At 67.5% G+C, this 25,118-nt stretch overlaps 3 protein-coding genes across 12 annotated transcripts; 2 read left to right on the top strand and 1 right to left on the bottom strand.

Annotated features, from left to right (window-relative positions):
- Positions 1-548: 548 nt before the first annotated feature.
- LOC134142402 (probable hydrolase PNKD) lies at positions 549-8,537 on the bottom strand. 9 transcript variants are annotated; one of them, XM_062579455.1, is made up of 11 exons: positions 8,374-8,423; positions 5,959-6,878; positions 4,663-5,824; positions 3,686-3,801; positions 3,286-3,398; positions 2,801-2,859; positions 2,407-2,499; positions 1,951-2,114; positions 1,774-1,860; positions 1,544-1,659; positions 549-1,354 (listed from the first exon to the last, which is right to left on the bottom strand). In XM_062579455.1, the coding sequence occupies exons 3-11, from the start codon at positions 4,824-4,826 to the stop codon at positions 1,181-1,183; spliced, it is 1,086 nt and encodes a 361-aa protein (XP_062435439.1). In that variant the 5' UTR covers positions 4,827-5,824; positions 5,959-6,878; positions 8,374-8,423; the 3' UTR covers positions 549-1,180. The 9 variants fall into 9 exon arrangements, with proteins under 9 accessions (XP_062435439.1, XP_062435438.1, XP_062435440.1 ...); XM_062579454.1 differs by lacking the exon at positions 8,374-8,423 and having other exon boundaries at positions 5,959-6,129; positions 6,309-7,105; XM_062579456.1 differs by lacking the exon at positions 8,374-8,423 and having other exon boundaries at positions 4,663-5,786; positions 5,959-7,105.
- Positions 8,538-9,455: 918 nt separating this feature from the next.
- TMBIM1 (transmembrane BAX inhibitor motif containing 1) lies at positions 9,456-17,427 on the top strand. Of its 2 annotated transcripts, none has more exons than XM_062579461.1 (12): positions 9,456-9,544; positions 13,244-13,439; positions 13,544-13,653; positions 13,778-13,842; positions 14,002-14,055; positions 14,189-14,239; positions 14,424-14,463; positions 14,776-14,813; positions 15,135-15,222; positions 15,380-15,475; positions 15,849-15,902; positions 16,068-17,427. In XM_062579461.1, the coding sequence occupies exons 2-12, from the start codon at positions 13,259-13,261 to the stop codon at positions 16,209-16,211; spliced, it is 921 nt and encodes a 306-aa protein (XP_062435445.1). In that variant the 5' UTR covers positions 9,456-9,544; positions 13,244-13,258; the 3' UTR covers positions 16,212-17,427. The 2 variants fall into 2 exon arrangements, with proteins under 2 accessions (XP_062435445.1, XP_062435446.1); XM_062579462.1 differs by lacking the exon at positions 9,456-9,544 and adding an exon at positions 9,753-9,822.
- A 2,106-nt stretch (positions 17,428-19,533) lies between these two features.
- AAMP (angio associated migratory cell protein) lies at positions 19,534-24,900 on the top strand. The gene is made up of 11 exons (XM_062578769.1): positions 19,534-19,666; positions 20,013-20,165; positions 20,693-20,812; positions 21,006-21,145; positions 21,608-21,752; positions 21,945-22,028; positions 22,352-22,467; positions 22,915-23,018; positions 23,766-23,856; positions 24,159-24,313; positions 24,606-24,900. Exons 1-11 carry the CDS (start codon positions 19,579-19,581, stop codon positions 24,679-24,681), a joined length of 1,272 nt encoding a protein of 423 aa, XP_062434753.1. The 5' UTR covers positions 19,534-19,578; the 3' UTR covers positions 24,682-24,900.
- The last annotated feature ends 218 nt before the right edge of the window (positions 24,901-25,118 follow it).

The following is a 25,118-nucleotide window of genomic DNA, read 5'->3' as shown; positions in this document are numbered from 1 at the left end:
CCCCCGGCCCCCATGGAGCACAGACCCCCCCAAAAAAAAACGGCCGCCGCAGCCCCCCCCTCACCACGCGCCTGCCCCCAGCACACCCCCATCTTCCCTACGGACCCGCAGACCTGCCCCCAGCGCCCCGTGTCCCCGCCATGGGTCCCGGCCCTGCCCCACGGCCCCCCCGGGAGCGGCGCCCCCCCCCCCGCGCTCACCCGCCGCCGCGGCGCATCCGGCGTCTCCACGGCAACGGCCCGGCCCCGCCCCTTAAAGGGGCCGCGACGCGGCAGCGCCGGGGGGGGGCACAGGCGGCGCCGCTTGCAGGGCGGGGGCGCGGCGGGGAGGGGAGAGGGCACCTCTGCCTCAGTTTCCCCGCATCCCCGGCCCAGCAGAGGGGCAGGCACTGCTGGAGGTGGGGGGCAGAGCAGCCCCCCCCCCAGGCCCCCCATCGCTGGCAGCCCCACGTCTCCCGGCTGGCTGCAAGATGCGCGCTCCCCCCCCTGCCCCCCAGGCAGGCAGCCCCGGCGGCCCCCCCGCCACAGAGGGGGCCAGGCAGGTACAAATCAGATCCAGACATTTATTGGGGGGGGGGAAGGGTGGCTATCCCCCTGCACCCAGCACAGCAGCACCGAGCACCCACCCAGGGGGATGAGGGCGGGGGGGCTCCAGCCCCAAGACCCAGGGGCCTTAGGGAAAAACTCCTTACCTGGAGGCAAGATTGGGACACCCCCGTTGCTGGGGCAGCTGGAGTCCATTTGAGCCCCCCCCCCCCCAAGGAGAGACACAGCTCTGGGGACCCCCAGCGAAGGGGGGGGCATGTTCCTGATTGCTGGGGGGGGGGAACGAGGGACTCCCAGAAAACCAGAGAGGGGGGAGGCACAGGAAAAGCCCTTGGTGCTGTCCCTGCAGCCCAGCATTGTGGCAGGGGCTACAGACCCCCAGAAAAGGGGGTCCCAGTGCTTCTATAAATGACCTCTGGGGACTCCCAGGTGCTGGGAGCAAAGGCAAGGCTTGGGGGGTGGGGGTCACCTAAGGAGGGCACATGGGGGGCACAGGGCCCCCTTCGCCCCCTGCACACCAACCAAGCCCTGCTTCACGGCAGGGAGATTCACAGCAAAAAACAGAGGGGCTGGGGGGTCCCCCCACGCCTGAGCAGCACGGGGCCCCCGCCGGGGGTGGGGGGAGGAAGGGGGGGCTAGGTGGCTTTGTAGAGGTCCTTGCGCCTCCGCACCTCCTTGAGGACGCGGGCGCGAAAGGCGTCTCTGGGCTCCCCGCCGCGGCGCGTCAGCCCCAGGGCCTCCTGCAGCTCCCGGCGGTGGGTCCGCAGGAAGGGGTTGTAGGTCTTCTCCTCCCCGATGGTGGAGGGGCACTGCGGCGGGGGGGGGCGGGCATGAAGCCCCCGATTGCAAGCCGTGCCCCCCCCACACACACACCGCCGGCACCCCCCATCCCAGAGCTGCGCTAGGTGCTGCACGTGCAAGGAGGAAGGATGGGGGGGACGGCAGGAGGAGGGACACAGCCAGGGCTCCCCCCCCCCCCCCAAAGAAACCCCCCTCACCGTGCTCCTCTTCTCCTGCCGCTGCTGGGTCGCCCACCGCAGCTTGCGCTCCAGCGCGGGGTTGTCCAGCTCCAGGAGGCTGGCGAAGCTGAGGCACTCCAGCGCGTACTCGTGGCCTGCGGCCGGGCACCCATCAGCCCGGGGGGGGTGAGGGTGCCTGGGGGCTGGGGGATGCAAGGGGTGCACCCCCCGGCACCCCCTGGCTCTGCCCCGATGCCAGGGATGCTCACCGGGCCACAGCAGCGTGTCCTCTCCCAGCCCCACGGCCACGTCCAGGGAGGCGAGCATGGTCTCGGGGGAGCCCTCGAAGAGCCTGCCTGGACCCCCCCACACACCTGCCCGTCACCGGGGGTCCCCTGCGGACTCCCCCCCACCCAACACTTCCGCCGGGCCAGGGGCGCGCTCACCGCAGCCGGCGAGGAAGAGCAGGTCTCCGGAGAAGAGGCAGGGCGGCCCGCCGAAGGGCGCCGCGTCCAGCACGTACGCCACGTGGCCCGCGGTGTGGCCGGGCGTCGCGAGCGCCTCGAAGCTCAGGCGGCCCACGCTCACCCTCTCCTTGTCCGTGAGCGGGCTGCGGTCAGGGTGGGGGGGGGGAGCGCCGTCAGGGCCGCTCCCCCCCACCTGCACCCCCGCCCAGGGCACCCGCATGCCCAGACACCCTTCCCCGGCACACTGCCGTCACGATGGTGCCAGGTCTCTGCCCACAGAAGGGATCCCCCTGGTGTGGGGAGCGGGGGGGGGACGGGACGACAACGCAGTATTGGTGGGATGGGTGGACCAGAGCTAGTGGTGTGTGTCGAGCTGAAGTTCCCCCCCCCCCAAGTTTTTTGGGGCGCCCGGGCAGCACGGGGCCCCCGCCTTACTTGGTGAGCTCAGGAACGGCGTCGAGGGCGCTGCCGTACACCTTGCAGGAGCCGTGCTGCTGGCAGAGCGCCGCGTTGCCCCCGCTGTGGTCCCTGCGGGCAGGCAAGTCAGCACCCCCAAGCGTCCCCCCCCAAATATCCCCACCCTGTGTGGGGTAGGTATGGGGGGGTCATTCCCTCCAATAGCCCTGGCTGCAATTGCAGAGTCCTGGGAATTGGGGGCAGGAGGGGGACCCCACATTTCCCCCCCCACCCCAGGAACCAGGCTGTGGCCTGGGGGGACCACAACCCTCCCCTCTGCAATGCTGTTGGGCCCACCCCAAGGTGCCCCCCAGGCTCCCAACGTCACCCCATGGCAGACACCAACCCCCCAGGGCCGCTTCTGGCCCCTTACCAGTGCTTGTGGGTGCAGAGTATGGCCTCCAGCAGCACCCCCTCTTCTTCAATGGCAGCCTGCGGGCAGGGGCAGAGGGACGGAGGGGGCGACGACAGGCTCCCGGCACCCGTCTGCCCCCTAATCCCCGCTCCAGCCCTCCCCTGGCCGCTTGCCTGCAGCGCCAGATGTGGCAGCCCTGCCGCCCCCGAGATCCCCCCTCACCTTGCCCCACCGCGAGGATGCTACAGGCACCGAGGGCTACAGATTAGGGACAGATTTACCCTCCTGCTCCCCAAAACAGCAACAGTCAAACAGGGGGGCAAATGACAAGACAGGGATGTACCCACAGGGACCAGCCATGTAGCCCCTCTCCACCTCCCCAAATTCTGGCCATCCATGGATCTCCCCATTCGTGCAGCGGGGCTGGTCTCCTCCCCGCCAGCCAATGCCACCTCCCTCCCCAGGGGACAGAGGGTGGCTCCATCTTGGGGGGGGGGTCTCACCTGCACGGCCAGTGGGTCGGAGGGGTCCACGACAGCCGCTCGGCCAGAGCCCGTGTCGATGACCAGGTAGCTGTAGTTGTTGGAGAGCACAGGGATGGGCAGGATTTTCACCGCTGGGGAACGGACAGGCAGAAAAGCATCAGGGCACCACCTCCCTGCAGCCCCCCTCCCCCCGCCCAGGGGGGCAAAGCCAGACACCTCACCCCCAAATTTAAAGCAAATTCTGTAAAACGTGCGTCGGGCGACTCAGCCACGGCACCCCAGCACCCCAAACCGCCCTCCACCCCACACCCAGGTGCCGAACCCAGGTGATGGGGAGCAAGGACATGCGGGACGGGCCCCGCTCCAGGCAGGCCCGGGGGGGGGGGGGAAGGTACGTGGGGCCCCGGCGCCGACTCACCGCCGAAGCCCACGGGCCGGGACACGGAGTGGCCGTGCGGGTACCGCTCGCGGGCCTTCTTCACCTGCCGCTTGTAGAAGAGGTAGCCCAGGCGGGTGTGGGCGTACAGGCTGTACCTGCAGCGGGTGACAGGGTGAGCCCGGCGGCCGCGCACCCCCCGCCCCCCTGCTCGTGGCGGGGTGCAACCTCGGGACCCCCCCCCCCACACACACGCACACCACGGGAGGATGGAGGGGAGCCGGCCGGCGCCGCTGCGCAGGCGCAAGGCGGGGAGGCGAAGCTCGGTGAGGGCTGGAGGGGTCGGCGCCGCGGGCGAGGTGTCTGCGAGCAGCGGAGCCGGGCTCGCAGCGAGATGCTCCGGCTGCCGGATGCCGGGTTATCAGGAGCAACATGTGCACGGGGGGCGGCGGGGGGGTGTTATCGGGGACAGGGTGTTCCCGGGTTATCGGGAGCGGGGAGGCTGCCTGCGTGCAGCGCAGCGAGCTGCGGACGCACGGCGTGAAGCCCGACTCCCACCGCCACCGCCGGGACCCCGGGCAGCCGGCCAAGCTTCCCAAAGCCACCCGGGGAGGCGGCACGGGGCGGGGGGGGGGAGGGGGACACACGGCTTTTGCAGATCTGTCTAGTGCTCAGAGAAGGGAGCAACGCGGTCAAGCAACGGGCAATCCAGAGCCCCGTGCCTCCTCCACAGCCTCCCAGCCTGGGGGGAAACTGAGGCACGAAGGGTTAGAGAGGGCAGCGAGCAGCCAGGAGCCCAGGCATGCGGGCGGCTCAGCTGCCTCCCTCGTACCCGCTGCAGCCGTGACTGCACTGGCACCGCCAGGCTCTCTTCTCGTTCCACCCCCACCCTTCTGGCTCCCAGTACAACGAGCAAGCTGGTAGGCTGATAGCCCAGGGGAAAGCGGTGGGGGAGTAACAGCGCAGCCTTCCCCACCCCACCCAACTCACGCACTTGTCCTCTGACTCTGCAAACCCACCGTATCCCTGGTCCCACCTGCAGCTTGCCCGGGGTGGCAGCACTCGCCTCCGGCTTGGCCCCACGCCACAGCTTGCTGCAGAGAGGCGGCAGAGGCCGTGCCTGGGCTCCTGCATTCCTCCCAGCCCCAGGCCCGGGTGCAGCCACCCCACATGTCCACCCCATGACCCGAGCGGGTTGTCACATCTTTGGCACATGGAGACACGTGCACACCACATGGCCAACCCGTTTGGGGAAGGAGGCTACTCTCAGCCCTGGGGCATCGCCGGGGGGAGATGGGGTCCCTTTCTCAAGGCAGTTTCCCCCCAGGCCCTGCCCACCGCCTGCTCCAGATCCGCATGGAGGGAGGAATCGGATTGCCAGGCAGGTTGCCCTCCCCGGCCTGCACCACCTTCGTGGGCAGGTGTCACAGGGGGAAGATCAATACGCCAGCCCCAAGCTGCTCCCAGCGGCAGAGGACCTGGGGGCATCGCTGCAGGGGGCTGTGCCAGCCCCTGCCCCTCACCACGTTGTGTGGTGGGGATCCTCTGTCCTTCTGTCCCTGGTGGGACAGACGGCACTCCAGAGCGAGGGGAAGAACAGGCTGGCACCCTGGAGCGAGGGGAAGCGCGGGTCCAGAGCCAGCGGCAAGAAGGGTCTCAGCCCGCCCCAAAGGTGACGTCCACTTTGGGTCGTGGCTGCTGAGCATCTCCAGCTCCGTTGTCCCCCCCCCACGGCCTAGGCTGACCCTACACCGAGAGGCTTGCCTCTGGGTGCAACAGCCGCTGGCTCCTGGTAAAGAGGGAAGTGCAAGCTGCTTCCCAGGCTGGCTTTGCTTAGTGATGGAGAGGACAGAAAGCAGAACAGGCTGAAGGAAAGGGAAGCGAGAAATGCCCCAGAGGTCTGCTTCACATGGAGGTTCAACATGTACGGATACCAGCCAGTGGCTTGCTCCCCACCCTGCTTTATACAGCAGCGCTTCAGGGCTCAGGAGGAAGATGAGGGCAGGGGTGAGGCACCATGATGTACCAACCCACTCCAAGAAGGGCACACAAAGACCTGGCTTGCTTCTGGTTCTCTCTCTGCCCCATTCCCAGGCCAAGAAGATCTCCCTGGATCATTAAGTACTCCACAGGCCACTGTCCTCTGGCCACGGAAGGAAAGCGCATCAGAGTCACGCGGCCCTGGCAGACACATGTAGGGAAAGCAGGAACAGGAGACTAAAAGCACGGGGCTGGACCAGCCCCTCTGGCCTCGGGGCCATTTCTGTCCCCACTGTCTGCTCTGGGGCTGCAGCAGGACTCATATCCCCTCCTACCTGATGCTTGCCCTGTCCACCAGCAATGGGTGCGTGGCCAGCTCAGGCACCTTGTGCTGTTTCCTCTCCACTCAAGACCCCACAAGCCCCTCATCTGGCTGGAAAAGCTCCTTGGAAAAAAGGCGTCTCCAGAGATGCACAAAATCCTCCAGCACAGATCCCAGGACGCAGCTGTCTTGCATTCGGCAGAGAGGGTCTATTACAGGGGAAACCTCTGCCTCTGCCTGCAGCTTTAGGTCACCGGTTTTGCAAGCACACTGGGAAGGTTGTGGGAAGGATCCTGCCGAGAGCCAGGTCTCCCCTGCCTCTGCGGGAGGCTGCGAGCCCAAAGCCAGGGTGCGGCTGCTCACCCGGCCGCGCAGAGAGCACGGGATCCCGCCGGCACGCCGCATCCAGCACTGCCTGCCCCCTGGTTCAAAGGGATCGGCGCTGGCAGCCTGCGCCCAGAGAGCAGGGCAACGTCCCGAGCGAGCTGCTGGCAGGAGAGGAGAGGCTGGGGCACAACCGAAGGGTTAATAATTAGACCTGAAAACCAGGCCGAGTCGACCTTTGCCGCCGGAGAACAGGGAGAACAGCGTGAAATCCTCCGCAGCAAGGCCAGCGGCCGGGGGCGATGGGCACGGCGCTGGGACGCCGGAGGCGGCGGCCGGTTTCCCAGCCCTGCTGCAGGCTCCCAGCGCGACCCCGGAGGAGCTCGGCCGCGGCCTCGCGGGCCGCAAGCGCTCACACAGCTTCTCTTTGTCCGGCCTGGGCGGGCCGCACGTGCTGGGGGGGGGCCGCGCACAGATCCGACCCCGGTCTCCTTGGGCAAGAGCGTTATAGAAGGAGGCAGGGTTCAAACCGCCCCTCTCAGGGTGTCCTGTCCCCACGGCTGGGGGCTGCCAAGTGCAAATTCCTCCGCGGGTGGCTCCGGGCCGGCGCTGTACAAACAGAGGAAGATTTGCTGTTCCTTCAATTGGAGGCAGAACAAAGGGGAGAAGCCAGCGGGTCCAGCAATGACTTCAGCTTTCCTGCTCCCCGCAGACGGCTCGGACGCTCCTCGCCAGCTCCCAGCTCAGATCCTGCTGGCGTGGGATGCCCGAACCAGCACGCCGGCTGCGAGGTGGTGGGTGCTGCCTGACGCAGTGTCGGCATAGAAGCACGACGAACCCACGCACCAACAGATGAGCTTGGCCGGCCCCACCGCGCAGGCGAGCCTCCTCCCCAGGCTCCCCCCAAGCGTCCCACGGAGCTGCGGGGGATGCACTGGGGAAGAGGATGCTCAGACCACCTGTGCACAGCTGTGCTGGGCCATGGCCAAGGCTCTCTCGGAGTGGAGGAGAGACAGGAAAGTCCTTCTTCCCTCCAGGAGATGAGATCCTCCTTAGCAGGGGCTGATACGAGACACAACGACCTCACACCGCAGCTCTAACAGAGCAGCCAAGACACCACCACTTTGTCTTTAAAAAGAGCCCTACATCTTCCCAGAGCCCAAAGAAGACCACATTAAGGGCGGATTCCACTGGAGAAGACATCTCCCAGAGCTGCAGGTGGCCTGGACAAGGGGAGCCCAGGACCCCCGGGAATGGGGTGCAGGACTGGCAGCTCCTTGGGAGAGCAGCTTTGCTCCCTGGGAGAGCTGCCCTGGGGTAGCGAGCGGTTGCTTGAACCTCCACGGCGGCCTCTCCCACCCCACCGCTTCCCTTACAAAGAGGGAAAGCCCGCAAGAACCATCATCAACCACAGCTCTGCACACCAAAGGGATCTGCTCCTGCATCTCCTCTTCGCCCTGCCCATCCGACCTCAGCGTCTGCCCCGGCTGCCGGCAGCAGAGCTCAGACCCACAGCTGTACCCCCTCCGCCCCCCCAGCCATCGCCTGCATCTTCCCCTCACCCTGATGCTCTCCCCAGGCCCTTCGCAGCTCCACGCTGGAGTGGTTTCAGTCCATCCCTCTTTCCCACACGATCTCCCTGTGTCGCTGCTTGCAGTGATTTCTCGGCAGGCTGTCGCCAATCCGTTGCGAACCAGCTTCCAGGGAAGATGCCATCCACCCCACAAAGCCAGCCGTGCACCCGCCGGACCGGCGGGCACCGAGCCCCAGGGCACCCTGGCAAGGCCAAGAGGGCCCGGCCGGCGGCCCCGGGCCCCGAGGGCGCCTCCTGCGAGCCGGCCTCTGCACGGGGCCTTCTCCACGGGGTGCACGGGGTGCCGGGCCGCCCCCGACGGGGGTCCCGCCGCTGGGGCAGAGCCCCGCAGCGTGGCGGGAGCGGGACACGCCGCCACCGCCCACTGTGGCGGCGACGGGGGCTCGTCCCACGGGTGACACCGCCCAGGGGGCGGCCCACGGCGGCGGCGAAGTGTGCCCCCCCCAGCCGGGCCACCCGCGGATACCCCCCGCGCCTCTGCCGCGCCCCCCCCCGCCGGCGGGCACTCACCCCACGCGGAACAGCAGCGGGCCGGCGAGGGCCATGAGCGCGGCGGCGGCGCGGCGGGCGAGGCGGCGCAGGGCCGGGCAGCGGAGGAGCGAGGCGGCGCCCAGCCCACAGGCACCAGCCGCCGCCACCGCCCGCAGCGCCGCCCGGTAGCCTGGCCCCGCCATGCTGCGGGAGCCGCGTCCGGCCCCGCCCCCGGCCCCGCCCCCTCGGGCGCTCTGTGCCCATTCCGCTCTCAGGCCCCGCCCCTGGCCCCGCCCCTGGCCCCGCCCCCTCGGGCGCTCTGTGCCCATTCCGCTCTCTGGCCCCGCCCCTGGCCCCGCCCCCTCGGGCGCTCTGTGCCCATTCCGCCCCCTGGCCCCGCCCCCTAACGCCGCGCCACGGCGCCCGCCAATAGGGAGCGGCCGAGACTCCGCCCCCGCCCCGCCCCCCCGCCGCTCCCGCCGCCTCCTGCTCTCGTCGCCCCAGCGCTTCGGCAAGGGAGGGGGCCCCGGGCTGCGTCACCGCCGGGAGGACGGGGATTCCTCCCCCTCCCCGGCAGACTACGTCACTGCGGGAGGAAGGGGGATCCCCGCGCTGACGTCGCTGCTCCGCGAAGGGGGTCCCCCCCAGTTACGTCACGGCCGAATCCCTTGGCGGGGAAGGGGGTCCCCCGAGCTGGCATCACTCGCTGGGGCAGGGAGGACCCCCCAAACTGACGTCACTCCTTGGGGGTGGCAGCAAGGGGGGACGGGGCGGGAGCCCCCCTAGGCCGTGGGCACCTGGCGGGGCGCTGGGGCGGCGCGGCGGGAGGCTGCGGCCCGCTTTGCCCGCGCTTTGGAGCCATCGCGGAGCCGAAGGGGCAACATCCCTGCGGGGGGGGGGCGGGGGGCAAGACCTGGTGCCTCGGGGGTACCCCCCCCCGCCCCCCGAGGGGACCGCGGGGAGCCCGGCCGCGCAGGCAGCCCGGCAAAGCGTCTCGGCGGCTCTCGAGAAGCTGAGAAAGAAAAAACAAACAAACAAACAAACGAAAACCCCAGGAGGGATCAGACACTTCGCGGTCTGAGCGCAGAGAGGCCCCAAGCGCCGCGGCGGGAGCTGGCGGAGGCAGGCGCGGAGGCCGCCTCGAGCCCCCGGAGAGGCCCCGCAGGGCCCCGAGACGTCGCCGACGGCCCCACGGCCCCGAGCGCAGGCGGTGAGAGGCACCGAGCCCCCCCCAGCGCGCCCCCCCACCAGGTTCCCCCCCCCCACCCGGTTCCCCCCCCCCCAGCGCGCCCCCCCCCCCCCGCCCCCGGCGCAGTAGGGCGGAGCGGGCGCGGGGGGCGGAGGGGGGGGACGTCGCGGGCCGGGCGCGCCGGGGCCGGGCGCGGGGGGGCAGCAGCGCCTCCGCCCGCCCCGTCCGGCCCGCCCGCCACGGCGGAGCGGCGCCGCCCGACGGAGCGGCCCCAGCCCGGCGGAGCGGCGCGCAGCAAGGTAGGGCGACTCGGCTCGGCCCGGCCCGGCCCGGCCCTCCCGCCCCCGCGCCGCTTTCCCCGCGGGTTCTCCCGCAGTGAGGGGGGACCAAGAGGTGGTGGGGCGCCGGGGGGGCCCCCAGGACTAGGGCCAGATTCCTCCCCCCTGCCTGCCCCACCGATTCCAGACCAGCCTGCCCCCCAGCCCGCCCCCCAACCCAACCCAGATCCCCCCGATCCTTCCCTGCTCGCCAGTGCCCAGCCTGCCCCCTACTAACCCAACCCGGATCCCTCCCAGTCCTTCCCTGTCCCCCAGTGCTCAGCCTGCCCCCCAACCCTCCCCCCAACCCAACCCAGATCCCTCCCAATCCTTCCCTGTCTCCCAGTGCTCAGCCTGCCCTCCAACCCCCCCACTAACCCAACCCGGATCCCTCCCAGTCCTTCCCTGTCCCCCAGTGCCCAGCCTGCCCCCCAACCCACCCCACTAACCCAACCTGGATCCCTCCCAATCCTTCCCTGTCCCCCAGTGCCCAGCCTATTCCCCAACCCACCCCACTAACCCAACCCGGATCCCCCCGATCCTTCCCCTGCTACCTATCCTGATTTCCCTCAGACCCTTGAAATCCCCCCCCAGTCTCTCCCCCCCAGTTCCTCCTAGCCTGGCTCCCCGCCATTCCCCCTCTTCCCCCCTTGGTCACCCCCTCGATCCTTCCAATCCGGGGAGGGGAGTGACAGGCCGTGGGTCGTTGTACCAGACCGAATGTCCCGGGGGGGGGGGGGGTGGCAGGCACCGAGTCTGGGGATGGGGGGGGGTCCAGTTCCCGAGCCGCGGAGACAGGCTGTGCCCCATGGCATTTGCACCCATGAAGTTCAGCACCATCCTGCCACCCTCCTCTGAATCTGCTGGAGCGAATGGGGGGGGTGCTTGGGGGGCTGGGCTGGGGGCTGTCCCCGTGTCCCCCCAGCTCCTTGTCCCCAGGGCCGCTGGGTGGCTCTGCGTGGGGAAACGCGCCACCCCTCGCCCTGGGCGCGGGATCCCCCTCGGCGGTGCTGGCTGGCTGGAAACGGGTTGCGGGGGAGCCCGTGGACCCAGCTGGCTGGGGCGAAGTCCGGCCGGGCAGAGCCTGCCTGCCGTGGCAGGAGGCAGCGGAAGGGCAGAGCGGGGTCCTGCGCACGGACCCTGGCCGGGGGAGGGGGGCTCCCCCGTGAGCTGGGGGCTGCAGTAGGGCTGCTGCTGCTTTCTGGACCCCGTGGCGCTGCGGTTGTCCCTGTGGGACAGTGGGGGAAACTGAGGCACATTGTGCCATGCTGAGAACCAGCAAACTCGTGCCTGGTGTGAGCTGCATGGGGGAGGGCGGCTGGATGGGGGCAGCGAGCCCAGCCGTGCTGTCCCAGCCCCACTGACCCCCGAGCCTGAGCCAGGCCCAGCTGTGCAGTACGGAGCTGTGCTGGGCCAAGCCGTGCCAGGCTGTGCCAGGCTGTACTGAGCTGGGCCGTGCCGAGCTGTGCTGAGCCAGGCTGCTGGGAGTCCCTGGCACTCCTGAGAAGGTGGATTATTTCTAGGGCAGCTTTGCGTAGGGGACCCTGGAGGAGCCCTGTCCCCAAGCCCTGCCCCCCCCCCAAGGTGGTCCTTGGCACCCCAGGGTCCCCGCAGGGCTGGTAGCAGGGGCTGGGGCTGGGCAGGTGGGGGGTGAGGGAGAGGGGCTGGAGAGGTTAGGGGGCAGAGGGGGGTGAGGATGCGGTTCGCGGGGTGTGCGTGTCGGTAGGGATCCGCGGCGGCGCTGGGTGCTCCTCCCCGGGTGCGGCGGCCGGGGGGACCCGTTGGGCTGGTTCCTCAGCCTCTGCCCCGGGGGGGGAGGGAGGGGGGACAGGGCGGCCGGGCCTCAGTGTCCCCTTGACACCGGTTGTGGGGCACCGAGCCCTCCTGGTGCTGGCCATGGGCGCTGGAGGGGACCCAGCGCCGTGGAGCTGGCAGGATCTGCGCTGCTTCCACCGGACGCCTGGGCCCCTGTCCTCAGCAGCCGGGAACCGGCTGTGTACGTTTTGCCTGGGACAAGCCCTTATTTTTTAAGCCCGTACTTGGTTTTGATTGTCTGGTTTTAATCATCGCAGCTTCAAGGACGGGGGTCCCCGGGCGGCACTGCCGGCTCGAACGGGGCGCCCCAGGGCCCAGCGTCCCCCCCTCCCTGCGTCCCGGGTGCCGCCGGGTTGGGGGGTGGAGGCGGGGGGGGGCACCGACGGCTTTCTGGGAAGCGTCTGAGCGGTGAAAACGAAACCGCAGGGCCGCGGGGTCCCCACCTGGCCCGGTTATTTTTGGCAGCGCGGTCAGCGCGATGGCCAGAGGGTGCCGGGACGGGCGGCCGGCCCTCTGCGCCGGAGCGGGGCTCGCCGTGGGGCCCCGCGACCCGCATGGACGGACGGACGGACGGACCGAGCCGCTTTGCTGGGCCCGGTGCCGAGCTGCCCGGAAACGCTGGCGGAGGGACGGCGAAGCGTCTGGTCTTGTCCCACCCTGGGTGGTGCCAGCGCTTGTGCCGGGGCGGGGGGGGGGGCACCGGGAGCAGGGAGGGGTGAGAAGGGACCCCGGCTCCTGCGGGGGGGGGTCCAGCAGAGCAGGCGGGGGTGGCGCTGCTGAGGGGGGCAGGAGGGGCAGAGGCCCTGGCGCCGGCTCCTGGCAGCGCCGTTGTTTTCCTGCGCTCCGAGCTCCTGCTTCCCTGCTTTTCTCCTCCTCCTCCTCCTCCTCCTCCTCCTTCTCCTCCTCCCCGAGCAGCCCTGTCCCGGGGCCCGCGCAGGGGCAGGCTGGTGGCTGCGGGGGGGGGGGTGGGGGCGGCCCCTCGGAGCGGGGCTGGGGGTGCTCAGCCCCGGCGGGTCCCCCCGCCCCGAGGGACGTGTCGGCCTGCCGGGGAGGTGGCAGGCGACGCTTGTCCGCCAGGGCAGCCTGTGCCCCAGAGCCCCCCCGGGTGGCCCCGGCTGCGGGAGGTGGGGGTGGCCCCCAAAGCGTGGGGCAGGGGGTGAGGGGGGGCAGTGTGGCTGTCGTCGGGCCCCGGGTTCCCGTCCCCACCGGCGGGGAGCCCGCGGCCCAGTGCCCCCTTCGGCCTCTGCCACGGCCACCCCGACGCTCCCGGGGGGCGGCGCGGGTCGAAGCCGCGCGGCCCCGGGGGCTGGTGGCCCGGGAGGGGTCCGAGCTCCGGGGTGCCCGGCGGTGGCGGGGCCGAGGCGGGCCAGAGAGGCGACGTCCTTGCTGCGGCTTGAGTCAGCGCGTGGCCGTGGCCGGCGTCTGACGCGGCCCCCGGGGACTCGGGGCGGTGGCACGCGGGCGGCCCCGGGGCCGAGGGCGGTGACGGGGCCGTGTCCTGCCCCGGCTGGGGAGCCGCTGCGGGTGCCTGGGGTTGATCCTGCCGGGTGCTGAGCGGGCTGCCGCCCCGTCCCTTCTGCTCCTGCAGGTGCCCGGAGGCAGCATGTCGCAGCCCAGCGCGCCCCCTCCGTACGACGACAAGAACCCCCTGTACCCGCCGCCCCCGGGGGCCTACCCCCAGCCCCCCCCCTATGGTATGGGGTACCCCCAGCCGGGGGCGTACCCCGCGGCGGGGGGCTATGCCCACCCGGGGGTGCCCAAGCCCACCGTGCCCATGCGCTTTGGTAAGCCAGGGAGCTTGGATTTGGGGAGGGGGGCGGGCGCGGGAAGCGGAGGCGCTCGGGGGGTGGAGGGGGGGGGGCTGCGCTGAGGTCTCCCCTCCCCGCAGGTGACGGCTACGGCTACGGCGACGGCGATGGCGGCGGCGTGGGGGACGGCTCCCCTTTCCAGGCGGGCGGCTGGGACGACAGGAAGGTCCGGCACACCTTCATCCGCAAGGCGAGTGCTGGGCAGGGGTGTCCCCCCCCCCCGCGCCCCCCCGGGTCGGTCGGCCGAGTGGGTGCTGGCCGGGGGGGCCCCGCTGCGGCACCGCGGCCGGTGCCGACCCCTCCGTCTCTCGCAGGTCTACGCCATCATCTCCCTGCAGCTCCTGGTGACGGTGGGGATCATCGCCGTGTTCACCTTCGTGTGAGTGGGGCTGCGACGCGCGGGACGGGACGGGACGGGACGGGGGGGGTGGACGGACGCGCACCCCGGGGGGCTGGGAGAGGTGGGCCGGCGGCAAAGCCGTGCGCCGGGGGGTCGCGCTCGCGGGGGCCTCTCACGCTCGTCCCTCCCGTCCCCCAGCTCCCCCGTCCGCTCCTTCGTCCAGAGGAACGTCGCTATCTACTACGCCTCGTAGTGAGTATGGGGCCTCGCCCCCCGTGCCCCCAGGGCACCGAAGAGGGGCGGGGGGGGGGCCGCGCCTGTCCTGGCGGCGTGCTCCCCCCAGCCGGGGGGCCCGGAGCTGAGCCCTTCGTCTCTCACTCTGCAGTGCCGTGTTCCTGGTAACCTACCTGGTGCTGGCCTGCTGCCAGGGCCCCCGGTGAGTCGCGGGGGTCTGGGACCCTTTTTTGGGGGGGGAGGGGGGTATCCTGGCTTTGGGTGCCACCCCTTAAATGGGGATGTGGGGGCCCCTGCCTGGGGCCGTCCCCAGGGGAGACGGGACGACGACCTGGGGACACAGACGCTGTCCCCACCTCACCTCTCTTCTCCGGTTTCGTCCCCAGGAGACGCTTCCCCTGGAACATCATCCTGCTGAGCATCTTCGTGAGTGGCCGAGCGGGCCCGGGGCCGGCAGTGGGGCCGGCGGCGGGGCCTGGCCCTGCCCCAGCGCTGCCTCGGCTGCCCCCTCGCCCCATGGGGCCGTGGCCCCCAGGAGGAGGGGTGGGAGCCAGCCGGCATGTGGGGTGGCAGCAGGGAGGTCACGTGGGGACGGAGCGGGGGCGGCGGGGAGCGACCCCGTGGACGGACGGCGGTCCCTGTTGAGGGGGCAGCACAGACCCACGTGCCCCGAGGGTAAACCTGCCCCCACGGCTGCCGGTCTCGTTGCTGACGGACCCTTTCTCCTCTCTCCTGCAGACACTGGCCATGGGGTTCATGACGGGGACGATCGCCAGGTACTCGGCGGGGCCCCCGGGCCCCTCGGGAGGGGTGCGGGCCCCGGGCAGAGACGCAGAGATAGGGGCTGGCGTTCGCCTTCAGCGCCCGGAGTCTGTCCCAGCCGCCCGTGGGGCTGGCTCGGACGGGGGGCTGCCAGGCCCCTGGGTGCCCCCCCCGCCCAGTCTCCAGGACCCCTGGGTCAGCAGGGTCCTTCCACAGGATCATAGCCCAGGGGCCGTGGTATGGCCGGGGGGGGGGTGTAAATGCCCTCTGGGCAGGGGGACTCCTTCCCTGGCTCCCCCGAAACGTGGGCCGACTGGTGCCCTCCCTGCCCGCAGCACGTACAGGACCAACGCTGTCCTCATCGCTATGCTCATCACTGCCATCGTGGCCATCATTGTCACCGTCTTCTGCTTCCAGACCAAGGTGAGGTGGGGCTGGGTCCCGCTCGCGGGGGCAGGCTGTGAAGGCCCCCCGACCCGTGCAGGGGACAGCGGGGGGCGGGTGTTTGGCGCTGGGTCACTGGGGACGCTGCTGTCCCCGCAGCGTGAGCTCTCCCGTGACACGTCTGCCCTGCCGGCAGGTTGATTTTACGTCGTGTCCCGGGCTCTTCTGCGTGCTGGGCATCGTGGTCATGGTCACGGGGATCGTCACGGCCATCGTCCTCTCCTTCAAATATGTGAGTTGGGGGGGGGGGATGACACACGCTGTGGAGTGCCACCATCTCTCTTGCTTGTCTGGGCAAGCAGCCGGACCCCCCCCCCCCCGGCTGTAACGCTTGGCAGCTCTGCCCGGGGACGGCAGGGGTGGGGCTGGGAGCAAGTCGGGGGTGGACCCCCCTGTCTGGGCACGGTGCCGGGAAGCAGGGTGCGGCACTGGCCGCAGGAACGCGCACGGCCGGGCGCGCAGGCAGCTTTTCCGCAGGGAGGGGCGGCGGCAAGGCGGCGCCGGGCGAACAGGGCGCGGGCAGAGCCCCACGTGCCGGCCCCGGGGCTGTGGCAGGGCTCTGCTTGGCGCTCTCCCGCTCACCGTCGTCGTCCTCCCGCCCGCAGGTCCCCTGGCTCCACATGCTGTACGCGGCCATCGGGGCCATCGCCTTCACCCTGGTGAGTTGACAGCTCAGGCGCTCTCCCTCCTGAGCCGGGTCCCTCTGTGGGGCGTGCGAGGGGGTCCGGGAGCAGTGCTGGGGGCTGTGCTCCCCGAACAGTCGGGGGCAGAGACCTCCAAGCACCCCCAGTATCTCTCTCTGACTCTCGCCTTGTCCTTCTCAGTTCCTAGCCTACGACACCCAGCTGGTGCTGGGGAACAGGAAGAACTCGCTGAGCCCAGAGGAGTACGTCTTCGGCGCCCTGACCATCTACACCGACATTGTGTATATCTTCACCTTCATATTGCAGATCGTGGGCCGGGACTAGCCCCAGCCTGCACCGGGCCCTCTCTCCTCCTCACCAACCTCTGCTTTCCTTCCTCTCCTCCACAAAGCTGCTGCTCTCCCATCTCGTTCTTGCCCCAGGAGCCCGGCAGGGCAGCACGTGGTTGAGCTGGGCCAGCGTCACTGGGCTCCCACCAGCCCCAGCCAGTACCCACCAGCCGTTCTGGTCCTGGTGGTGTCTGTGGCCCCTCTGCCAGGCCCTGCAGCCCTCCTGCTGCTGCAGACCAGCTCTGTGCCCCGCAAGTGACTGTCCCCAGGCCCCTCTGTCGCTTAGACCAGGGCTGGTGTCCAGGACAAGGGGCCGTGCTCAGTGTCAGAGCCCCTGCGATCACAGTAAAGGCGGAAGGCACCGCTCTGGGCAGGCCTGCCACGACCTGATCCATGGGCTTGTTCTGCCTGTGCTTGGTGCGCAGTTGGAAGGCAAGGCAGAAGTCAGGGCCTGGCACGAGGGCAAGGACTCCCAGCGAAGGGGGTGCTTCCTAAGCTTGTAAGTACGCAGCAAAACCGGGGGCTGTGTGCGCACTATACGGCCAGTTACCGGCTCTCAGCCTGGTCCCAGATTATTCCTAACGCTTCAGCACCCGTGCTTGTAGGCTGCTAAGGAAAGGGCTTCCCTTGATCCCCGCCAGCTTCCAGAGCCTGGGTGCTGGCAGGGGAGCCAGCCGCCAGCATTAAGGCGGCTCCAAGCCTCAGCGCCTGTTCCCCGAGGACGCGCCGGTGTGGCGGCAGTGCTGCTGGGCGCTGCTACGCGCTGAACAGCTTTGGCTCGCGCAAGGTCAGCTGTGCCGCCGTGACGTGCCCGCCTGGCGTGGCGCCTCCCCTGCCGCCGCCGGAGGGGCTGGAAGCATCGGCAGGCAAGACCCAGCTGCTGTCTTGCCCCCGGCTCCCAGGGAAAATGCTGGGCCCTGCCTTTTGGCAGAGATGTGCAGGCCTGATCCAGTTTCATTCACTTAGTGCCTTAAGCGCAGCTGTTCTGTGGCTGCCCCATGGCTTGCTCAGCCCCTTGGCACAGCCGTGCCACCCCGGCCCCAGGCTGTGGCAGTGCCTGCTCTGGCCAGGAGGCAGCCAGGACCTATGAGGTTGGGGACATCTGTACAGGGCTTGTGTTACAGAGGACTCACAGCCACGGGAACAGCTCGCCTGGCCCTCGGATGTGGCCAAAGTCGCACTTGCTAAATAAAACACTTTAATTTTCCAAACAGCCTGAGTCTGCTTTGTGTGGTGAGCCCATCCAGGATGCCAAGGCCTGCCCACTACATTGTGTTCCCAGGTCTCTGCAAGGCTGGGAGGAGCTGCGGTTCCCAAAAGGCCTTGGCCGAAAGGCTCAGCTTTCTCAGCAGGGCTGTGGGGTATCAGACAGGGCTGAGTAGGCACCAGGAGGAGGTGAGCAAGCAGCAACTCCCCTAGAAAGCTCTGAGCCACGTCAGCGGGGGCAGCAGCTCACAGCAGCACAAACTTTGTCTTGTAGCGATAAAGCCAAGGCCAAACTGTTCCAGGCCGTGGCCTCCCAGCTGCCTTTCCCTCCTGCCCCCACAGGCAGGGCTGGGCTCCTCAGCTGTGCGCACCCTATAAAAGGTGTCCGTGAGGGAGCAAAGCCATAGGGCAGTCTAGAGAGCTGGCAAATACTCCCGTGGGAGAGGAGATAGGAGCAGGCAAAGCCTGCGGCCCGCGTGCAGAGGGAGTGATGATAGTGGCACAGGGCTGTTTCAGTCACCTTGCCCCAAGGGAGAGGTTTATTTGCCCCCATCCAGCCCCACAACTGCCACACGTGCTGGAGAGGGGAGAGCAGGCCCGAGGGCCACACACCCAGTGCGGCAGGCATCTCCCTGGACAGTCCTTTCAGGGTCACAGCCTGTCCCTGCTGTGGTGTCCAGCTCTGACGGGGCAGCCCGGCTATGCCCCCCTGACTGCCCTCTTGTATCGCTCTGTTTCATACTCGCCCTCATTAGATCCCATCATCTTCCGGCGGATCTTGAGCTGCTCCAGCCGGTTTTTGTCCACTTGCTGCTTGGCCAGGAGGAAGAGCACGATGCCAGAGGGTAACCCGATGGCCCTGAGGGACAGCCAGCAGGCAGGAGATGGAGAGCGTTGGCAGGGACACAACGGGCCTGAACCACCCCGAGATGGGACAGACACCCACCCCACTCAGTGCTGCAGCCCTGAGCACCCCCAGGGACCCCAGTCCCAAGCCACAGCCCCACAGAATGGCCACAGCCACCACAGTGGGGATGGAAAAGGGCCTCTGGGGTCCCCGGATCACCAGCACCAGACTGGGGCAGCCGTGGGACGGCCCAGCCTTGAGGCCCTCCACAGATGGCGACCTGCCGTCCCCTGTCCCAGGGCTGCGCCGCCCTCCCAGGGGAAAGTGGCCCCACCGCCGCCGCCGCCACTCACCAGGCCACCCCCACCATCTTCATGGGGTTCTTGCCCTTGCGCGTGGGGATGTACTCCACCCCCTCGGGGAGCTGCCCGCCGCGCTCCGCGCCGGCCCGCGGGTCCGCAGGCCGCCGGCAGCTCTGCCGGAGGAGCCGGGCCCCCGGGGGGGCCCCGCCGGCCCTGCGCCCCGCCGCCGCCGCCAGGCCTGGCGGGAGAGAGGGGGGTCAGGCGGAGCGGGCCGTGGGCACGGCGTCCCGGGGGGCTGCCCTGGCGCCCCCCGAGCCCGGGACCCCCACCCTGCCCCCCACCCCGGGAGGGGGCGCCTGGGGAGGGGGCGTGGCCACGGCGGGGAGGGGGCGTGGCCACGGCGGGGAGGGGCTGCAGGGGCGGAGTCCCAGAGCCGCGGGGGGGGGGGCGAAGCCGGAGGGGGCGTGGCCGACCCCTTCCTCGAGGAAGCGGGGCTCTGGGGGGCGGGGCCAAGGCCGAGGGGGCGGGGCTTTCCCTGGGCTGGGGGTGGTGGTGGTGGTTAAGGGTCTCGGGGGCTGCGAGAGCGGGCCGATGCGGGGGGGGGGAGGGTCGCGAGGGGGAGGGTCGCCCCCGCCGCCGCCGGCGCCCCTCGCCTCCCGTTACCGCGCAGTCCGCCGAGCGCCGCCGCCATCGCACACCCGGCCCGTTTCCCGGCGTGTCCCGCGTGCCAGCTCTGCCGCTGCGTGTCGGGAGTTGTAGTCCACCGCGCGGCGGCTGCCGGGAGGCAGCCCTGCCCGGGAGGGCGCGATAAACTACAGCTCCCACAGTGCCCCGCGCGGGACTGCGTCAGACTACCCTGCTAGAGGACAGGCAGGGAGGGGCGGGGTCCGGGTGAGGAAGCGGGTGGGGATTGGCTGGCGGAGGAAGGCCGTTTGGGCGGGGATTGGCTGAGGCTCGGAGAGCGGTGGACGCGGAGGCAGCAGGGTCGGGTGCGCGGGCAGGTCGGCATGGAGCCCGCAGAGGAGCCCGGCGCGCTGGACTTCCACGGCGACGAGGAGATCATCGAGGTGGTGGAGCTGGGCCCGCCCGGGCCGGGTGAGACGAGGCGCCCGCGGGCCGAGGCGCCGGCACCAGCCCTGCGGGGGGCTCGCGGCCTCCCCCTGGGGGCGCCGGGCCCGGGCCTGCCCGTGGGGCCTCCCCTGGAGCCGCAGCGGGCCCGGGGCGGCGGCCCGTCTGCCGCGGCTGCTGCCTCTGCCCGAAGCCCTCTCTGCCCTCAGAGCTGGTCCCGGAGTTGGGTTAAGCCCCTCTGTTCCTCGCAGCTTGCCCTGGCTGCCCCAGGAGCACCCGCAGGCCTTGCCCACGACTGTTTGCTCTGTTTGGGCTGAGCTGGCCTGGCTTTGGCACAGGCTGCAAGCCAGGCGCTGACCTTAACTCTCTGCAGATGACCTGGCAGACGAGATGGAGGACGTGGACTTTGACGACGAGGGGGCAGATGAGCCTGATGCCGAGGCTTGGGAGACGGAAGACGATGAAGGGGTAGAGGACAGCATGGAGGCGCAGGACGACAGCGAGGTCACGTTCTCCCTGCACTCAGGTGAGTGGTGGGCCTGGGTGGGCAGCGGGGCTCTGCTGAGGTGATTGTCTGGGGGGTGCTACCCTCTGGGACCTGCTTCCGTCCCCCTTCTCCACAGTGAAGGGAGTGCAGGCAGGGTCTTGCCAGCCTGCTGTCTGTCTGCTGTTTTTGGGCCAGTTATCCTGATTCAGAGCTGGGTGCTTTCAGCTTTGCTCTTTTCTTCCTTACACTGTTGTAGTGAAGTTTCTTGTGGAAGTCTTGGGGATGCTCCTCATCAGGAACAGAGTTTCTGCTCTAGGCGCTAGTTAGGCCTTAGGGCTTCATAGCATGATTTTAATAGCTAGTATTGAGGTCAGCAGACCTCCTGCACTGCTCTGGCAGGGTCCAAATTGCTACCCAGTAGGAAGAATGGATTCCCAGTGTTTGGGTTTTTAATCCAGCTGGAGGCATCTCGTTAGATCTGGTAGTGTGTTTTGGATCCTTTGGCAATGTCTGATGGGGCATGAGAAGTGTCTGAGCCATGTAGCCACTTTCTGCTCTTTGTATAGCTTCTGTTTTCTGCGTGGGCCTCGACCCCAAGACCAACACACTGGCGGTGACAGGTGGGGAGGATGACAAGGCCTTCGTGTGGCGCCTGAGTGATGGAGAGCTCCTGTTTGAATGCTCAGGTGAGGTGCTCTGGCCAGAGCATCCTCTGCACTGGAGGAAATGATGGGGGCCAAATTATGGCGTGTCCCTTCCCAGCAGCATCTCTCGAGACATGCTCTCCTACCACCCAGTGCTCTGGCGGAGCTGAGCTCCTGATCATCTTCCATAGATGCATTTGGTAATTAAATAGTTTCTGCTTCCTGCCATTTCTAGGACACAAGGACTCAGTCACCTGTGCTGGCTTCAGTCACGACTCTGTGTTTGTGGCCACGGGTGACATGTCTGGGCTCATCAAAGTGTGGCGGGTGGATACCAAGGAAGAAGTATGGTCCTTTGAAGTGGGGGACTTGGAGGTGAGCAACTGAACCCCAGGTTCTTATGGGGCTGTCATTTGGGACCCAGGTCTAATTCCTCTTCCTTCTGCTCTCCACTGGGTGGCTGAGATGGATGTTGGCCTATGATGTTGAACCCATCATCCAGCAAAGTCATCACTGGAGATCTTGGCACTGCTCAGTGCAGTGTGAGCATGTAGTCCTTAGAGCTCCTTCTCGCTGCTCCAAGCAAGGCTGGTTCAGACCCCTCAAACTCGCATTTTAAGGCTTTTTCCCTTTACAGTAACACCAAGAGGGCTTGGGCACACAGCAGGGCAGGCCCAAGTTGAGGGCAAAGCTAATGAGAGTGTGTTCAGGTCTGGGGTCTTGTATAGCTGCACTCGTGCCCAGGGCAGGACAAGAGGGAGTTTGATCCATTCTCTGGGGTTCTCTAAGCCCAGGGCCACCCTGTGACACTGCCTCTCTCTCTCTCTCTCTGCACAGTGGATGGAGTGGCATCCTCAAGCCCATGTCCTTCTGGCGGGCACAGCCGATGGCAACTCCTGGATGTGGAAGATTCCCAGTGGAGACTGCAAAACCTTCCAGGGCCCTGCGTGCCCAGCCACATGTGGCAGAATCCTGCCTGATGGTGAGGCACAGAGGCTGTATGGGGAGGGCAGTGTCACTGGCTCTGGCTATGATCCTTGCAGATCCTGCTGGAATCACGTGCCACCCTGTTTCTGCAGAGCCAGGGGTACCTGGCTCTGTCCAGTCTGGGCTGAGCAGGAGGTAGAGGGGTGAGGGAGGCTCTGGCTCTAGCTGCCAGTTCTGTCTCATCCAGGGAAGAGAGCAGTGGTGGGATATGAAGATGGGACAATGCGCATCTGGGACCTGAAGCAGGGAACCTCACTGCATGTCCTGAAAGGTAGGAAAAGGGGTTAATATCTGGGAGGTGCTTCCTAGTCAGGGAATGGCCCCTTCTGGTGGGCTCTAATGTCTGCCCAGGGGAAGAGGTGGCACGTTATGAGGCTGGGGGCTGTTGAAGGAGGCCTGGCACTGGGTGTACCGGCTGGATTTCCTTGCTGAGCTACAACTCTGCCCTTGGGCGGCTGGTCCCTGCCACAGGGGTGCTGGGCACCATAGGGGCAGCAGGGATGCTGCAGGAGGGTGTACATGGGTTTCAGGGCACATTGGGTCTTCTTGGGAGCTTACGTAGAGCTCACACTGCCCCTGCTCACCTCTCTGCAGGCCAGGACGGCCACCAGGACCCCTTGACGTGTGTGGCCAGCAACCAGGATGGCAGTTTGATCATGACAGGCTCTGTGGACTGTCACGCCAAACTGATCAATTCTGCCACGGGCAAGGTGAGTCTGTGCCCACCTTGGACCAGATTAAGAGGCTCTGGGGGACAAGGGAAGGGGGGAACCCTGCCTTTGAGGCCCCTTTCCCAGGCTTCTGGGGCATGGCAGGGCAGGGCGGCTGTGGCTTTGCCAGCCAAGAGCAAGCCTGCAGTGGCCAAGGGCGACCAGAAGGAGGCGCTTTTGGCCAGCACAACCCCCCTTTCTCCCTGCTGGGGGTTACTGACAGGACTTGGGCAGGGCACTCAGTTGTGGGTAGTCCTTACAGCTGGGCTCCCTTGCAAGCTCCTAGGCTAAAAGCTACCTCTGTGCCTTGCTGTGAGGGGCAGAGGCTTTAAGGTTGGGCCTCAGTAGCGTGGGGTTGTAGGTTTGATCCTGAGAAAGGACAGGGTCTCCCTGTGAGACGGGGGAGACCCCTCCTCTGCCCTTGGGAACCAATCTGCCTGCCCTCAGGTGGTGTGCGTGTTCAAGATGGAGAGCATCGCCCCCAAATCCCCAGCCGGCGAGGGTGAGGAGGCCGAGTCCAATTCTGTGGAGTCGCTGGGCTTCTGTAACGTGTGAGTGTGGGGGAAACAGGGGCATGTGGCACGGAGAGGGGGTGATGGCTCCTCATTCAGCGGAGATCATGTTCCCCCCCCTCACATACACTGGGTGACAGGGAGACCTCCCCAGGAGGGCTGTGCTGCTGAGGCAGGCAGCTTCCCAGTCCCTCTCTGGGTACCCTCGAGGAGCTGGGGAGACTCTGTCCTGAACCAGCTTTAACTACTCGTCTCCCAGGCTCTCCCTGTAGGAAATCAGTGCACCAAAACACAGTGCCAGACCTTACATGGAGGATACTTACTATAATCAGATGTAATTTTAGTCCCTTGTACTCCCCTCCAGCACTTTTCTCATTCTCATGCTCCCCTGCACCAGACGTCTATACCCTGGGCCTGGCTGGGTTAACCTGTGCGTGACATGGAGGACAAGGAGCAGTGACCGTTGACTCCTCACCATATCACTTGGGGCTCTCAGGGCTAGCTCTAACATTGCAGTTTGGATGGGACACCTGCTGGACATGGCTGTTGGGGATCTTTCCTAGCAGGATCTTGTCTTGTCCCTTGTGAACCTTAGGCCAGTTGCAGCTCTGGATGTCCTATTGGTATCCTTACTGGGGTGTTTCATGGCTCCAGCCCTGTTCATCTGTTCTAGGCACCAGGTTCTTCTTCATCTTAATGTGCTGTAGCCTCAGGCTTCACCTTTCACACGTTTTTCATCCCTGCTTCCTTCAAGCCCACCCTAACACCTGTTTCCACCCTCTGCAGGATGCCGCTGGCCGCTGTGGGCTACCTGGATGGCACGCTGGCTATCTATGACCTCTCCACGCAGAGTTTGAGACATAAATGCCAACACGAGGTACTGCCTTAGTCACTTTCCCCCAGGCTGGGGGTTTCTAAGCCTACAGGAGAACTTTGCAGGCCCCAGGCCCTCAGCTTGGCCCCACTGGTGCCTCCCTTGGAGACCAGGGGCTTTCCTAGCTGGTCTGGGACTAGTTCCCTGTTTTGTGCTTCTCTCTCAGCCCCTTGGGCTGCTCTTGCTGTTCCCTGGAGGCAGCGACAGCCCCGACACAGAGCAGGTGCCCCAGGCGGCCCTGTGAGGGTAGCTGGGACTGCGCTGAGGGTCCCTCATGCTCTCCCTGCTCCCTTCCCGTGCCCCAGTCGGGGATCGTGCAGTTGCTGTGGGAGGAGAGCTCGGCTGTGGTGTACACCTGCAGCCTGGATGGGGCCGTGCGGCTCTGGGACGCCCGCTCAGGGAAGATGATCAGCGAGTACCGAGGGCACTCAGCCGAGATCCTCGACTTTGCCGTCAACAAGTAAGCAGGGACCTCCAGGCTCCCCCATCTCCTTTGCCAAGGCTGCTGGAAAGGGGAGCTATGAGTTGTGGGGGTCCATGGCATAGGGACCTCAAATCATAAGCTTTCTCTTTGGGTGCCCCTGGGAGCTTGGGTGCTGGTGGGGCCGGGGCGGGGGGGTAGAGAAAGACTATACTGACAGTTGGACAGTTCTAGGTGTAGTTGGAGAAGAACTGGGGCAGGGGTATGTGTAGGGCTTGCAAGGGGCAGCTACGGCCCCAGACCCAATTTCTAAGCCCCATCTTCCCCCCAGGGATGCCTCCATCGTGGTGACGACCTCCGGCGACCACCAAGCCAAAGTGTTCTGCGTCCAGCGCCCAGATCGCTAGGTCCGGGGTGGGGAGACTGGCATGGGGGGCCAGTAGCCTGGCTCTGCTGGGTGGCTTATGTACAGCGGGACAGGGGAAGTGGGGGCTCTTTCCCCCTTCTCCAGCGGGTGCTTTGTAATTTTTCAGCCTGCCCCACTCTACCCTTGCTATTTGGGGGCTGAGTCTGGGGTTTTGTATGAAAATGTCTTTTAATTATATAAATTATTTCACTTAACTGGATCTTACCCACCCTGCTCTTTGGGGAAGGGGGTGCTCTTTCCCTTCTGTGGGAGGATGGGGGTACGGGACTTCAACTCCTATCTTACTACATGAATTTCAGGACTTCCTTGAACTCCTGGAGGCTTTCTCTAGCTGTCCCAGTGCCCTTCCCCAGGCAGAGATCCCCATCCTGCCTCTCCATGGAACAAGAGGGGGACTCGTGAATGGGGGGAGGAGGG

This window comes from Rhea pennata, chromosome 6, assembly GCF_028389875.1.
Source record: "Rhea pennata isolate bPtePen1 chromosome 6, bPtePen1.pri, whole genome shotgun sequence".
Classification (NCBI taxonomy): domain Eukaryota; kingdom Metazoa; phylum Chordata; class Aves; order Rheiformes; family Rheidae; genus Rhea; species Rhea pennata.
Note: the sequence above shows the minus strand (reverse complement) of the source record. Positions and strands in the feature narration are given on the sequence as shown.